General features: G+C 43.1%; 1 protein-coding gene across 1 annotated transcript in view; it reads left to right on the top strand.

Moving 5' to 3' along the window:
* Positions 1–7836, top strand: part of magi2a (membrane associated guanylate kinase, WW and PDZ domain containing 2a) — a gene marked incomplete at both ends in the record, with an annotated part of 305378 nt that extends 297542 nt beyond the window's left edge. Inside the window, 2 exons of the mRNA XM_083662535.1 lie at positions 579–717; positions 7094–7836. Coding sequence (XP_083518661.1) covers positions 579–717; positions 7094–7836 — 882 coding nt within the window. The remainder of the gene's footprint in view (positions 1–578; positions 718–7093) is intronic.
* Between the last annotated feature and the right edge of the window lie 8608 nt (positions 7837–16444).

The raw sequence follows: 16444 nt of genomic DNA, 5'->3' as shown, positions 1-16444 counted from the left end.
AGCAGGGTGTTGTAGTGAGTTCCTTAACTGCCCTACAGGAAGGCGTCGGCCATAATTCCATCGAAATGACATGTCGAAATTACTGCAGGATTTAATTAGAACAGACACCAATTCAATGCTGCTAATGCTTCTTCACGCTTACAGAGGCTCATGGGAAAGGCAATGAATTATAGATCCATATTGATCCCTATAAATCACTGCCATCCACAATAAATTAAATGTATTAATATTCGACTTAATATGTACTGTGCACATCTCCAAACCTACCGAGAGATAATTGCCTCGGTTTCCAGGCGTGCAAACACCTTTGATAATTTGCTCATCTATTTGCACGGTTGTGAACTCCGGCGGGTCTATGCAACACAGTGGCACACAGACATATTTAATTTAGCAGCTCTGTCGTTCACTTATTGTTAGCTCGTTATTTACAGTGTGCGCCGTGCAGTACGATACATAGTAACAATATCATTTGTGGGTATTTTCTCCAATAGATGCCTACTCACTCTTGTCTTTATGTCTTCCTTTTCTCCCATGCCATCATTCATTCACAAACGCACGCTTCACGTGGGGACATTCAGGTTGGGGACCAGATCATTGAGATCAATGGAGAGACCACCAGGGAGATGACCCATGCCAGGGCCATCGAACTGATCAAGTCCGGAGGCAGACGCGTTCGCCTCCTCCTCAAGAGGGGTACAGGGCAAGTCCCCGAGTATGGTGAGTACCAACACTTTCCAACCCCAACCCCCCCCCCCCCCCCCCCCTTGCCTCCAGGATAATTTCTTACCTAACTCTTACAGCGTATACTCTTCACTGTCTAACCCAGCAGTTCTCAACCTTTTCAGAGTCAAGGACCACTTGGGAAAAAAAAAAAGTGGCCCACATCTGACCGTAAACAGTACAGATGCCAATGCATTCTCAATTCTCAGAGCACTTTTTATTTTAATGATAAAAGGAGCTGTCCATCAGCACCGGACAGAAACCAGAAACTAAATGTGAAGGGCTGTGTGCAATAGGCCAATTAACCAATCATTGATTACAAATAAATTATATAACAGTATCATTCAAAAATGGAGAAATGCATTCTCATACATAATAATAATAATTACCCTTTTTCACGAAGATTGTAATCTTTTGCAAATCATTTGGTGGCCCACTTGCAATACCTTCACGGCCCACAGGTTTGGGAATGGCTGGTCTAACCTCACTCTTGATATCAATTCAGATTAATATTACTCTTGCATGCATCTGTATTCATGTTATATCTTCTGTCTGTAAACTCTGTAATCTTTATATTCTTCATACTGTATTTCTCTTCAACTTTACTGTTAGAAACTAATTCTTTTATGTAACCTATCTTGACTAACAGTAGTGTAACTTCTGTCCATTTCAATGCTCTAACCCTAATGATTGGTCTAGGTTGTTACTTCCCCTTCTATAGGAATGGTATCTTCCAGTCTCTCCATGTGCATGAAAAGTGACAAGCATGGCTCCCCCTATTTCTTCCTAATGGGCCACTCTAAAGACACGGTTTGTGACCATCGGAATGTTTTCTTCTCTCTGCCACTTAATGCTGGCTTTGTGTGCTGTGGTTTTGAGTGTGGTGTGGTGTTTTTGGTTGTGATAGACCGGAGCAACGGTTTTGCTTTTTGGTTTATGGAATAATCCAGAAAATTGCTCCTGTCTGTCATCTTGGGTAGTGTAGAGGTGAAAGCACTCGCCTGCCACTGCAGAGACCCGGGTTCAATTCGCTGTAGCGATACTTCCACCTTGGTCAGACGTTCCTAGAGACACAATTGGCCATGTAGACCTGCGGTTTGGAAGCCGGTGGGGTATGAGTCCTGGTCGCTGCACTAATGCCTCCTCTGGGGCCCTGTTCAGGGGGAGGGGAACTGGGGGCAAATAGCATGATCCTCCCACCCACTACGTGAAGTAGAAGAAAGAAGTGGCTGGCGACTGCAGATTTATCGGAGGAAGCATGTGCTAGTCTACGGCTCTCCCCAGATAGGCAGAGGGGGTGGAGCAAAGATCGGGACAGCAGGGGGAATTGGGGAGTACAATTTGGGAGAAAATGGGAGAAAAATCTGGAAAAAAATAAAAATTCTTGTGAGCCGTGTCAGGCTGTAGAATGAGAAAGACACCTACAGATAAATCAGCAGCCAACAGCGACCTACAGGCCCTAAAATATAGCAGCAGGAATGTGCACCCCTGAGTCAACCAGAGGAGATATAGCTGTATATATGTTTACCCCTGAGTCAACCAGAGGAGATATAGCAGTATATATGTGTACCCCTGAGTCAACCAGAGGAGATATAGCAGTATATATGTGTACCCCTGAGTCAACCAGAGGAGATATAGCAGTATATATGTGTACCCCTGAGTCAACCAGAGGAGATATAGCAGTATATATGTGTACCCCTGAGTCAACCAGAGGAGATATAGCAGTATATATGTGTACCCCTGAGTCAACCAGAGGAGATATAGCAGTATATATGTGTACCCCTGAGTCAACCAGAGGAGATATAGCAGTATATATGTGTACCCCTGAGTCAGCCAGAGGAGATATAGCAGTATATATGTGTACCCCTGAGTCAACCAGAGGAGATATAGCAGTATATATGTTTACCCCTGAGTCAACCAGAGGAGATATAGCAGTATATATGTTTACCCCTGAGTCAACCAGAGGAGATATAGCAGTATATATGTGTACCCCTGAGTCAGCCAGAGGAGATATAGCAGTATATATGTGTACCCCTGAGTCAACCAGAGGAGATATAGCAGTATATATGTGTACCCCTGAGTCAGCCAGAGGAGATATAGCAGTATATATGTGTACCCCTGAGTCAACCAGAGGAGATATAGCAGTATATATGTGTACCCCTGAGTCAACCAGAGGAGATATAGCAGTATATATGTTTACCCCTGAGTCAGCCAGAGGAGATATAGCAGTATATATGTGTACCCCTGAGTCAACCAGAGGAGATATAGCAGTATATATGTTTACCCCTGAGTCAACCAGAGGAGATATAGCAGTATATATGTTTACCCCTGAGTCAACCAGAGGAGATATAGCAGTATATATGTGTACCCCTGAGTCAGCCAGAGGAGATATAGCAGTATATATGTGTACCCCTGAGTCAACCAGAGGAGATATAGCAGTATATATGTTTACCCCTGAGTCAACCAGAGGAGATATAGCAGTATATATGTGTACCCCTGAGTCAGCCAGAGGAGATATAGCAGTATATATGTGTACCCCTGAGTCAGCCAGAGGAGATATAGCAGTATATATGTGTACCCCTGAGTCAACCAGAGGAGATATAGCAGTATATATGTTTACCCCTGAGTCAACCAGAGGAGATATAGCAGTATATATGTGTACCCCTGAGTCAGCCAGAGGAGATATAGCAGTATATATGTGTACCCCTGAGTCAACCAGAGGAGATATAGCAGTATATATGTTTACCCCTGAGTCAATCAGAGGAGATATAGCAGTATATATGTTTACCCCTGAGTCAACCAGAGGAGATATAGCAGTATATATGTGTACCCCTGAGTCAGCCAGAGGAGATATAGCAGTATATATGTGTACCCCTGAGTCAACCAGAGGAGATATAGCAGTATATATGTGTACCCCTGAGTCAGCCAGAGGAGATATAGCAGTTTAGAACACGGCTCTCTTGAATACTCGATTCTGATTGGTCAATCAACAATATTCACCGGTCATTATTTCTCGACAACCGACCGCTGCTCTGCCACACCTGGATTAATCAGTTGATAAGAGCCTTTTGTCAGCAAGACACTACTAATTAGGCCAACCAGTTGCAGCTGTGGTGTCTTGTGTGCCAATTACGAATGAAACCGCTTTGTCGTTGAAAACGCTATTAAAAAATCTATTTGAATAATTATTTTTGTCAGATTATTGAATGATTTAGTTGTAGGCCGTGTTCTAAGCGGGATAATGTATATTGAGGCGGTGATTACTGGGAAATAATGACCTTCAGGTGAACGATTAAGCCCTCCGCTGGCGCGTCGGGCTCAATCCACCTGTCGGTCATTATTTCCCCCGTAATCACCGCCTCAATATACATTATCCCTTACATATATCAACCAGAGGAGATGTGCACACCTGAGTCAGATTATTTACTCTGTGAGATCTCAGCGCTTCACAAATCAAGCCGGGGACGGGGGAGGGGACATTTATTTCTGTGACACCACGGCTAAATAAAACTCACTCCCATGGCCTCTGCGCCGGCGTGCTGCTTCCCACGGAGCATCGGTACAGAAACGGCAGAAAGCACCCCGGCACTAAAGTCCCCGACATACATTCATCAGACGCTTGGATTCGGCAGCCTTTAAACACAGGAAATAGTGGGCGATGTAGTTTCCCGTGTCTGTCGCTCAGCAGCCTTTTCTGCCGGCCCCTTCCTGACAGGACTTTAATCTGTGTGTGTGGAGAGGTGTTTGTATTACTTCCCCTGAGGGGGATATAAAGCATGGGAATACGCACACAGGGAGCATTACAGTGGTCAGCCCAAAGACACCAGAGATATTCCTGTGTTCCACACATCAGAGCACCCTCAAAGTAGAAGAGGCGTTGAACTCTTCTGTCTTCTGTGTGTGCTTAATTCGGCGTTTTACAGCTCGCACTTTATTTGCGTACTGGGAGGTTATGCAAATTAGTCACGGTGATCAATTTGGCTATTTTAAAATGTGTTATGTGCTTAGGAACAAGTAAATGCCAAAAAAAAAAAACAAGCATGTAAAGGCCCATTCACACTTAACTAACTATAACAAATTGCCCTGAGATGGAACCAAAAATATCATTATAGTTTTGGATGATTTATACATAGGTAGTTGTAGTGTGAGAACCCTTCTACTTACTTATAATGATTTATAATTATAGTTATCTTTATAGTTATTGTTCTAAGTGTGAATGGGCCTTAAGAGTGTGATTATGACATAAAACGTGATATGATTGTGGGCATGTGCATGTATAGAGAGGCAAAGTGATCGCCTACTTCCTGCTTCAGCACTGTACCAGAGATTTTCATCCGCCATTTATTTTCCCATACACATTTCGTAAAATGCGTATAAAAATAGTTTTACTGGTTCAAACCAAACGGTTCAGCTAACGCTATAATCGGGAGAGACCATAGAACATTTCACTGTAAAACTAAAAAAAAAATGCGGGTTTAAAGAAAATATTTTTTCAATGTTGTTTTTTTAAGTTTTGGTCCGAGTGAAATGTTCTATGGTCTCTCCCGATTATAGCGTTAGCTGAACCGTTTGGTTCGACGAAGTAAAACTATTTTATAAACATTTTATGAAATGTCTATGGGAAAATAAATGGCGGATGACAATCTCTGGTACAGTGCTGAAGCAGGAAGTGACGTACCACTTTGCCTCTCTATACTTCTGTGTGTGTGTGTGTGTGTGTGTGTGTGTGTGTGTGTGTGTGTGTGTGTGTGTGTGTGTGTGTGTGTGTGTGTGTGTGTGTGTGTGTGTGTGTGTGTGTGTGTGTGTGTGATAAGAGCTGCACCTCCAATTATTTTTATGCTGTTTTGCAACAGTATGACAAACCAGGGTTTGAAAGTTTTTGAAAATTGACATAAATAGACATGGGTCATTGAAAGTTCTTAAATTTATATATTTTGTGCAAGAATAGAATGGAAATTAGCATCCTTGCTAAATCCGGCATATCTACATCTTGTTTGATGTTCAGTAATGTGCATTGCCCCTATCAAATAAACAAATAAATTTAAGTTCTTTTGTAATTTTTTTTTACTTAACATGTAACGGCACAGTTGAGAAGTGTTCACACATTCAAGCCTCTTGTCTCTCTTTTTTTATTGTCTGTGAGCTTGTGTAAAGCCTCCTATTCTCATTCTAAAAAATCTCAGTGTAGTAACAGTAATTAACCTTGATCCACATGTCTCAAACTATGCCGTGTCGAGTCTTTGAATTTGAGGGAATTGGGCCAGGAAAGTGACCAGATCCATCAGTGAGCTGACAGAAGGCATTAGCACAGCATGTGATAATCACAGGTCTCGCACACGCACGCACGCGCGCGCGCAGACACACACACACACACACACACATTCACAATCCGATCGGGCCACACAGCGGTCACGGGGAAGCGGGTGTCACTTGAATGTGGCAGGCAGTGGGTGAAAGCTGCCTGGGATGAGCGAGTGTGCAATTCCAGTGCACTCACAAATCACCAGGTACTTTATCTCCGCTCTGATGCAAATATGCTTCCTAACCACGTGAGAGTCTCGTTAGAAGTGTGCCTCGCGCCGCGACTGTAGCTAGCCTAGCCCAGCCTCGGCCCCCCGCCTCGCCCATTGAAAATGACTGATGGCCCAGGGACCAAGACTCATCGGTGCAGAAACCGAAGCTAACAGTCCGTGAGAGTGGAGGGTTCTGGAGAAGTGGGCTGTAGATTCACGGCGCTGGCACTCTGAGCTCTTAAGGCTTGAGAGAGAGAGGAACTTGGCCCCTTAGGTTTTCATTCTCACTAAAGCGCCGCCCTATTGGGTACGTCATCCATTTCATTAAACCTGTTTTCGATTTTCTGCCAAGGTTTGAGATTGGCCGGGGCATTAAAAGGGAGCTGGAGGAGGCAGATTGATGTGGTCTAAAAGTAGAGGTGCCCGGTGACATGTTGGGAAGTAGGTTGTAGTGCTGCTTTGATTTTAACTCAAGTGCTTTAAGCTTTGAAGAATTGCTGTGAGTTTTTTGATTTGCTGTTAATTTAGCATTTTGAGTGTGTGGGGTGCTTTGTGAGCATGCTTGTATGTGTGTGTGTGTGTGTGTGTGTGTGTGTGTGTGTGTGTGTGTGTGTGTGTGTGTGTGTGTGTGTGTGTGTGTGTGTGTGTGTGTGTGTGTGTGTGTGTGTGTGTGTGTGTGTGTGTGTGTGTGTGTGGTGGTTTGTGAGCATGCTTATATGGAGGGTGTGGGCTTGCGTGTTTTCCCACTATTAACTCTTTGTGTGCGTGTGCATGTGTGTGTGTATATGTGTGTGCGTGCGTGTGTGTGTGTGTGTGTGTGTGTGTGTGTGTGTGTGTGTGTGCGTGCGTGCGTGTTCCAGACAATGCCGCCCCATGGGATGCTCGCCCTTCAGCCTCCCCAAGCCTGTCGGAAATAGCCAATCCCATCGACAGCCTGTCCATGCCATCACCCTCATCTCATCTGGCCCCCGACCCAGCTCACCTGTCGCCCCTGGACATCCCGCGAGACCCGGTGGCACGAGAGGGCAGGTCGGAGCGTTCCCAGAGCCCCCGGACGGCCGAGTCTCTAAATCCGGATCCGATTGGCCAGGGGAGGAGGGCGGCTACGCCCAGCGGGAGCAGCAGAGCCAAGAAGGAGGGTGGCAGGTCCACCCGCAAGGGCAGCGGGCACAGGGGGCAGCCCACCACCGAGGGGGAAGGGGGCAAGGAGGAGCAGCTTGGGGAGGTCAAACCTTCCAGAAGCTCCAGAGGGAGGTCCAAGGAGAGGAAGGCTGGGGAGAGCAGCGTCCCCTGCGGGAAAAGAGAATCCACCCGATCCCCTAGGGGATCCAAGCTCCCGCACACAAACTCTAACGGGAGCAGCAGGGAGGATGAGGTGCGTAACGGCGGCAGGCAGCAGGGGGCGCTGGAGCAGAATGAGCCCAGGTCCAGGGAGCTGGAACGGGGGCTGGGAGAAAGCCGGCCCAGCCACCTCAACAAGAGCACCAGCAGCGGCAGCGCAGCAGGGAGGAAGGCCACGGTCTCTCCCGGGCCTTGGAAGATCCCTGGATCAGACAAGCTGCCCAGCACCCTGCGCTCAGGCACCTCCACGCTGAGCAGATAACCCCGTGGTCCCTTCACATCGCTCCAGAGCGGGCTGAGCTGGAGCATCTGGACACAACCGCCACACCCCAAACCATCACCACCCCCTCTCCCTGCACTGGCTCCTCCCCTTTCACCCTTGTCCGCCTCTCTCTCTGTCTCTCCCATAGACCTCAGAGGCAAAACCGGGGAGGGGCAGCGACCGCAGGGTGATCTGGACCATGTGTTTTTAGAGAAACTTTTTGTTTTTCTTTTTAATTTATGAAGCTGTACTCTAAATTATTTTGAGAAATATTTGACACCCACCACCTTAAGAACTGGAAAAATCATCCACTTTTGAAAATCAAAGAGAGAGAGAACGAAGCAGAATGTGTGTGGCGTGGTGGGGGAATCATCTGGGGGTACAAACTTTGAAGAAGTCGATTTGGAAGGTTGTACAGTATGAATCCCCCCTCCCCACCCCCCCAGCAGCAGAACTGGAAGACACTGTTGGTTGCCATTGCAGTTTTTTATACATATATATATATATCTACACAACGGAGTCTATTTTATGAAATGGAATGTTAAAGAAGGTTTGCCTGTTTTTGACGAGAGAGAATGAAACAAAGATCGACTGAAACTTTCAGAACTTTGCCTTAACAAAGACGGTCTGGGCCTGAATCTGTCTTGAATAATCTATCAGATGATTATAGACATATATATTATAATGAATATGAATATGCGGGATCATTTTGTAAATAAGATCATCTTTAAGTGTACAAGTACCTTGGTTGAGCCGGTGGGAATTCCAGCACCGAGCAGCGACAGAGCAGGCTAGTGAACGCAACCCAGACCAGTATTCTCCAGCGCTCCAGCTTCTCTCCACGCGTTCCCGTTCAGCCCTGTGAATGGCGGACTGCACGCACTACTTGTGCTTGAATCGTCCCGAGGTCAGCGGGTGTGTCACCCACCGCGGTCGATCCATCCCCCCTCATTTCTGTGCTTGACCAACAAGGCGGTCCGCGGGGGTGCTGTCCAGCCGCACGCCCAGGAGCCGGAGCTCATGAGACACCAATGGGCAGAGTGCCTTAGACTGACACAGAGGTTGGCTTTGAAGTCAGAGTTTCAAGTCCAAAACACTTGAGAGGGTTCAAAATAGGCTGCTATATACACCATCGGTTTCACCAATATATATATATATATATATATATATATTTCAGATATGAGTGTGATGTTATCTCACAAATTTATTTCACAAGATTACATATGAAAATTTAATTAGTCCATTACCGGAGATATTGACGGTCCTTGTTTGTGGAAATGGTTCAATTTGGGTCCGATCATTTTCATTACCGAGTTCCTAATGAGGTCTGACACTAATAATTTCCGTGAAGAATCTCTTAGATGATATGGTGTAATCAAACATCAGCATACACAGAAAATATTTTCAGCCAAATGAAACGAAACAAGTAATTCTGATGCACTCTTTAGAGACCCACTGAGAAGAGATTACACCCGACACTGCTTTTGTCAAACTTCACCTCCTGAAATTGATTTGTTTTCAGCGATTCTGTCTATAATTTGTGACGTTAAAATGTATATTTCTGCTCCATCAAAGCTCCACCAAAGTCTTTCTCTTGCACATATTTGCCCAATAACCAGACTATTATGACATCTCCAAATTGTTTAACTGACGAACAATGCCACCCTTCTGTATCTTCTTTGCAAATGTCCATTTCCCCGTGGTAATTCTTCTTCAAATTGAGCCAACATGAGCAGAAAAGAAAATGACAATAACAGAACAAACGTCCCTTCTCCTCCCACTGGTGAGGGAAATGCAAACAGAGTTGAAGGGATAAGAGTAAGGAAGGCATGTCATTCTGTTTGCCATTGTAATCCATAATTACACAAAGAATCAGCTGAATGACTTTAAAGCACAATCTCACACTGGGGCTTTGGAATATAAATGATTGTGCCAGGCGAAAGGAGGAAATCAATGGCCGGGCATAAACGGCTCAGTCCTTCAATCATCTGCAGATGGTCCTGAAATGGCCCGAAAGCAAATTTCTCACATTTTTCTGACTAAAAGGTGGCGGTAACACGTTACAATAAGGTACACAAAATTTACAGTAGTTACTAATGAACTAATAGTTAATTATGCATTAATGTCAGTTCAAGAGTATGGTATTTCATCATTAGTTAATAATTAGTTGGTCAGGCCCTGAGTTGAGTAGTTAATCATTAGTTAATGATTGGTTTGCTCAGTTCATGAGTATAGTAGTTAATCATTAGTTAATCATTACCTGTCCATTAGTTTCTCTTTTTGTGTACCCTAATGTAAAGTGAAACACCTGATCATATGGAGTAGTAAATAAGTACTGAATCATTACTTAATTATACCTAATAAATAAATACAAGAGTTATTCCGGGTGAGGTTCGAACCCACATCCCAAGGTTGTTAGTCAGGTTCTCTACCGACTTTACTAACCAAACTGTTGAATCAGGTCAGTGGTAGTCTCTCCCCAGACTCAAATATGACATTGAATCGCTGCGCTCCGCATACTACATAAATGAGTCTGTGCCACTTCACAGCCACAGCTGGTATTTTTGGGCGGGTCTAGGGGATTTGAAATTGGTGTTGCAGGAGCCAGTTAGATGGGCGGTCTCAGGGTGGGTGGGCCTCCCTCCCTGATCGCAAAGTTGTTGCTGATTGGTGAATGGTGAATCCACCACTCGCCAATCACTGGTCAAGATTCTGTGACCAGTTTGGTGAGAGGAGTGTCCCAGACCCAGAGAGAGATCTGCAGCATGCAGTAGCGTAGTGTATCAGCGTAAGAACTCTCATGGGTCTGGCGTTGAGACTAGGTCAGTGGTAGAGCCTATACTATGTATCTACAGAGCTGGAGACCAATTATTAATAGTTTAAAGGTATATTCCACCCAATTTCTACTTTCTGTCCAAGTACTTGTAGTTTTAAAGGTATATTCTGTCCTTTTAAAACTATAAATACTTGGACAGAAGTAGTATTGGGCTGGAATATACCTAAGTACTTGGACATGAAGTAGTATTTGGGTGGAATATACCATAAAACTATAAGTACTTGGACAGAAAGTAGTATTTGGCTGGAATATATCTTTAAAACAATAAGTACTTGGACAGAAAGTAGTATTTGGGTAGAATATACCTTTTAAAAGAGAAGTACTTGGACAGAAACTAGTATTTGGGTGGAATATACATTATCTTCAAAACTATAAGCACAAGCGTGTTCGGCTCAGCAGATACATAGTATAGGCCAGCGCTTCACAAACTTTTCCAATTCAGGGCACACTTGAAAATCTCAAAACTTTTCGCAGCCCACCTCCGGCCCCATAAAAATCACGGAGGCCAAATAATGCATTCTCAGAGCTCTTTTTATTTCCCACAGTCACTAACACAGCATCTGAAACATTTTGCAGCATTTTCAGTGTTACAGTGTTAGGAGTTGTCCATCAGCAAGGAGTTTTTAAATTTGTGAAACGGCGGCCCAAATGCAATACCTCCGCGGCCCACAGGTTGGGAAACGCTGGGCTCTACTGACTGACCTGATTCAGCAGTCTGGTTAGCTCAGTTGGTAGAAGAGAACCTAACAAACTTGGGATGTGGGTTTGAACCTCACCCGGAACAACTCATATTTATTTGTTAGGTGTAATTAAGTAATGATTCAGTACTCAGTAACTACTCCATAGATGTTTCACTTTACATTAAGCCCAGTTCACATCGATGATTCGCAAGACAACAAAACTGTTATTTTTTTAAATATATATATATAATAGTTTTTCAAATTTTTTAATAACAAAAGAACAATATACAATACTTTACAATGTGCAGCATACCTTACAACCCTCCCCTGTAACAAAACTGTTCTAGTACAAAGTGGCAGCAGTCTGAACAGACCTGTCTCATCTTGCCTGAGAGTTGCAGAGCATTGCAAGCAGTTGCAAGTTTCAACTCGTTGCCTTGCGAATCATTGGTGTGAACTGGGCTTTAGGGTAAACAAAAAGACCCTGAGCAACTAATGGACAAGTAAGAATTAAGTAATGATTAACTAATGATTAACTCACAAACTGACATTAAATAATCATTAACTAATAGTTCTTAATTTGTTCCTCATTAGTTCCCTAGTAACTACTGTAAATTTTGTGTAGCTTATTGTTAAGTGTTACCAAGGTGGTTGTTATCATGCACACACTTGACCGGACTGCTCCATTTATTTTGTGACTTACGTTTGAAGTGAGAAGTTTGAAGGCAAAAAAAAAGTACTCTCGCTCCGTCTTTGCACAAATCACCGCTTTTCACATCAGAGCTGTCTCCATTGAGCCAAATTGTAAGTAGTTTTCTATGGAAAAATTTAAAGTAAAAAAAAAAAAAAAAGATCTAGAGCTATATCTGCAAAGTGGGTGTGTTGGGAGAACGTCACGTACATGGCACGCCCCCCCCCCCCCCCCCCCAATGGCTCAGTATCACTGTGTAGTGTTATAGCGGTGTGTAGACAGATATCTCTATAAATATGACTCAATGTACTATTGATGGTCACAAAGACTGTAAGTGAGCAACTATTTTTATGAAATGCAACACTATGGATATATTAACTTTTGCAAAAAATCTTGTTTACTTGTATGATATTCCGAAACGCTGTCAAAATAAAACAAAATCTTGACACGACATGAAAGATTCAATTAGGAGATGCTGCTGTGTGTTTCTTATGGCCGTTGGTTATTATGACAGTATGAAATTGATATACTGTACTCACTGTATGACATATGAACTGGGAATGGATGAGAGTGACAGTCCCTGCATGGGGGCATGTATGAATGGGTACAGGGATTGATATCCAGGGAAATTCTGTACCACCAATTTCCTTCCATGGGCCATATAGCATTCCATGTAATATCCCTGGCCTGCGCCATGTATGAATGAAAACAGTAAGATTACAAGGAATGGCAGGTACAATGTCACCCCCCCCCACACACTCTGCAACTTGATTGAGTCGATTTGAAAGTCAGTTGACACCTCTCCACAGCTGCCCACCTCAGAGTCGTCATCCTCTGTTCCTTGACTGTCCCTTGCCCCATCTCTCCAGTGTTGCCAGATTGGGCGGTTTTCCACCAATTGGGTTGTTTTGGGTTGCATTATGGGCTTGGGCCAGTGGACAGTCACCTGTTTCCATAGACCTGCAGTTGCTTGGGTGGTTTTGTGTACGTTTTGGCGGTTTTAGAACCGTCTTTGGGCTGGAAACCATCAGCTGTATCTGGCAACACTGCATCCATCCTGGCATTGCCATGGCATGTGTGAAGGCACAAGATGGAAATGTCCCTGTATGTAGCGCATGTATGAATAGTGAAAATCACTAGTGGTCCCTGAGAGGTTAAACCAGTAATTTACAGGGAACTATGTCTGAAAAGGACTGCAAATTCAGTCACTGTTTTTTTGTATATATATAATCTGATCTGATAACAGTATTACACTTCTTTTCATGGTTTTGGAAGAGGATAATATGTCACATAAAAATAAATGTATGTGTTTTTATTAACATCTGTTGTCAGGTCATGTGCTGAAGGAAAACTCACTCCTGCAGCCTTTTTTGAGGTGATGCTGCTCTTGCAGTGCCTTCATTTGGCCACATGGAGGCATTGCAATCCAAGAGAGGCACATCTGCACATAATACTATAAGAAAATGGTTCCAGGCATTGCCTTTACTGATGTATAGTGCTCAAGTGGATATTTACTGTGTGTGCATGTAATTACTGACAGTTTGCTACAGTATCTACATTGAGCAGATACATTTCCATGAATGCACGGATAGGAAAAATCCATGGTTTTGTAACCTCTGTGCACATTATCCATATTTCCACTAGAGGTCCTTCTAGACCAGACCATGTTTCTATGCTGCATTTAGTTTCATAATCATTCTTCTTACATAAACTCATCAGTGAGATGTTTCTAGTTTGAACATACTGTATGGGTTTTTACAGGCCAATGTGATTTCATTATTTCATAAACTAGCCTACATCACATTGTGTTGTATTTAAGGCTTTGTGCACTACAATGCATACATTATAATCAGTCAAAACCAGTAGTAGACCTACTTTCATCTGTTTTCTGCGCTCTTGCTTCAGGTCCCCATTTTCATCATCTTCAACTTCTGAAGTAGCTTGTAAAAATTCTAAAGCACCTGTAGTTACACTCTAGTTACTATGTAAGTGTGGGCGAATTCACACAGTTTCAGAATACAGCCCCCGTAGTTACCCTGTAAGTACAGGTGTGGTACCCCGTAATTACCCTATAAGTACCGATCTTGTTACCCTGTAGTTACAGGCTAAATTCACTTCTTGTACCCCATAGTTACCCAGTAAGTACAGGTGTGGTACCCCGTAATTACCCTATAAGTACAGATCTTGTTACCCTGTAGTTACACTATAAGTACAGTCTTGTTACCCTGTAGTTACAGGCTAAATTCACTTCTTGTAGCCTGTAGTTACACTATAAGTACAGTCTTGTTACCCTGTAGTTAGACTATAAGTACAGTCTTGTTACTCTGTAGTTACACTATAAGTACAGTCTTGTTACCCTGTAGTTACACTATAAGTACAGTCTTGTTACCCTGTAGTTACAGGCTAAATTCACTTCTTGTAGCCTGTAGTTACACTATAAGTACAGTCTTGTTACCCTGTAGTTAGACTATAAGTAAGTCTTGTTACCCTGTAGTTACACTATAAGTACAGTCTTGTTACCCTGTAGTTACACTATAAGTACAGTCTTGTTCCCCTATTACACTATAAGTACAGTCTTGTTACCCTGTAGTTAGAGGCTAAATTCACTTCTTGTAGCCCATAGTTACACTATAAGTACAGTCTTGTTACCCTGTAGTTACACTATAAGTACAGTCTTGTTACCCTGTAGTTACATGGTTATTTGCTGGCTGTATTCTAAAGCGTTACCCAGAATTTTCATTTTTGGGTGAACTATTCCTTTAACACCAGCTCCAATTCTTTCAACATCATAAATAATAGAACCCTCAGGTGCAAAATTACAACATCACTTTTAGCTATCCTACCCCAACCCCTCCTCCCCCCACCTTCAACATTTGTTTATTTGTGGTTTTGTTTTTAGATCACATGTACAGTACATAGTCAATGGGTCCTCGTGTTCAGCTCCGGAAATGCGTTTATAGGTCCCGCAATCTGGCTATGAACTACACAACTTTCAAATCTTCTTGGTCCTTACCATATAGTATATTAAAGACCCCCGAAAGTCCAAAATCATTTTTTCTTCTTGTTGCTACAGTTGGATGTCTGAGCTTCACTGTGCAGAATGATGTCTGTGCCGAGTTTGACACTAGAAGGCTGTTTCCACAATCGTCTTCTGAAAGTGGAAAGTTTCTCTGAGCTCCGTGAAAAGGCCGTTTTCAACAAGCAAGATTCGTGACATCACAAATCTTGGAGCCAATCCCTTCCAGTATTCAGCAGTTAAAGCCCCAACACATTCTCACTCCCAACTCGTCATAGACTGCAGATAGGTCAGGAAGCCTTATCATCACTTTGTCACTTTGTAGTTATGGATTAGATATCTCTGATTGGTTGCTTTGGATTTTTAAATGAGGGAGAAGGAGGGGAAGCCATTTTAAGGATTTTAACAAGATAATTTTAAAAGTTTTGTGGGGAAAACCATCAGACACAAATTCTTATTCATAGTAGAGTATTTTATAAACATCTTGAAGCATGACTTTATGGGGTCTTTAAATATGGATGAAATGAGCATGATGTCAGCTATTGGTTTTTGAGACCTCAAAATGAACCCTTGATTCACTTGATTCCGGATAATGTTTCTGATGAATTATGGGGATTTTCCTGGAGCATTCTGGGAAATCTGTTCGAATCTGGAGCCAGCGAATGCCTTACCAATGGGCCTTACATGCTGTTTCACAATCACATTATGTTGCTGCTTATTTCAACAAGAATCTTGTTTTGTGTAAGTACCATAATGTATGTTTTCACATAAAGTATATGATAAGTATGATCCTCATATATGACACACAATAGAATCTAGTAATCAGTTAAAATGGCAAACAGGCCTTGTGCTCCTCTTCCGGGCTTTAATAGGGTATGTGTGTGTGTGAGGAGCATGCAGAGTGTGCTTTAAACTGACTTGCTCCTTTACTGTTGTGCTCAAGCCTTTAGTAATGTTTAGCAGGAAGATGCTAGTTTTGTCAGTTAAAACTGTTTAAGCAACCCAGAGAAATGATTGTTTTGTTTTGTAGTTCACATGCCTGCATCTGGCTCTCTCAGCGCTGCTTCACAGCATTGGATACTTCACCCAAACACACAAAGATAATTGACCGTGGGCAATAACTCTGACTTTCACAACACTGTGTTTGATGGATATCTTCCCCTGTTTGCCGGAGTCTTTGCTGCTCTCTTAGCATTTTATAGCTCAATTCTCTAGTGTCTGATCAAAACTGAGCGTAATTTATGCCAGTAAAATAAGCACCGTTCAAACGTAAAACTCAAGTCCCAGCGGTTTCTCCCAGAAGTAATGTATTTTCCTGCAACAACTGCACGATGGAGCATGTATCCTATATTCTTGACTATTGTGCACAAATTCTGCAACAGCAT

The sequence above is a fragment of the Poromitra crassiceps genome, assembly GCF_964638095.1.
Source record: "Poromitra crassiceps genome assembly, chromosome: 2".
NCBI classification, from domain to species: Eukaryota; Metazoa; Chordata; class Actinopteri; order Beryciformes; family Melamphaidae; genus Poromitra; species Poromitra crassiceps.
This window is presented reverse-complemented; position numbering and strand designations above follow the sequence as displayed.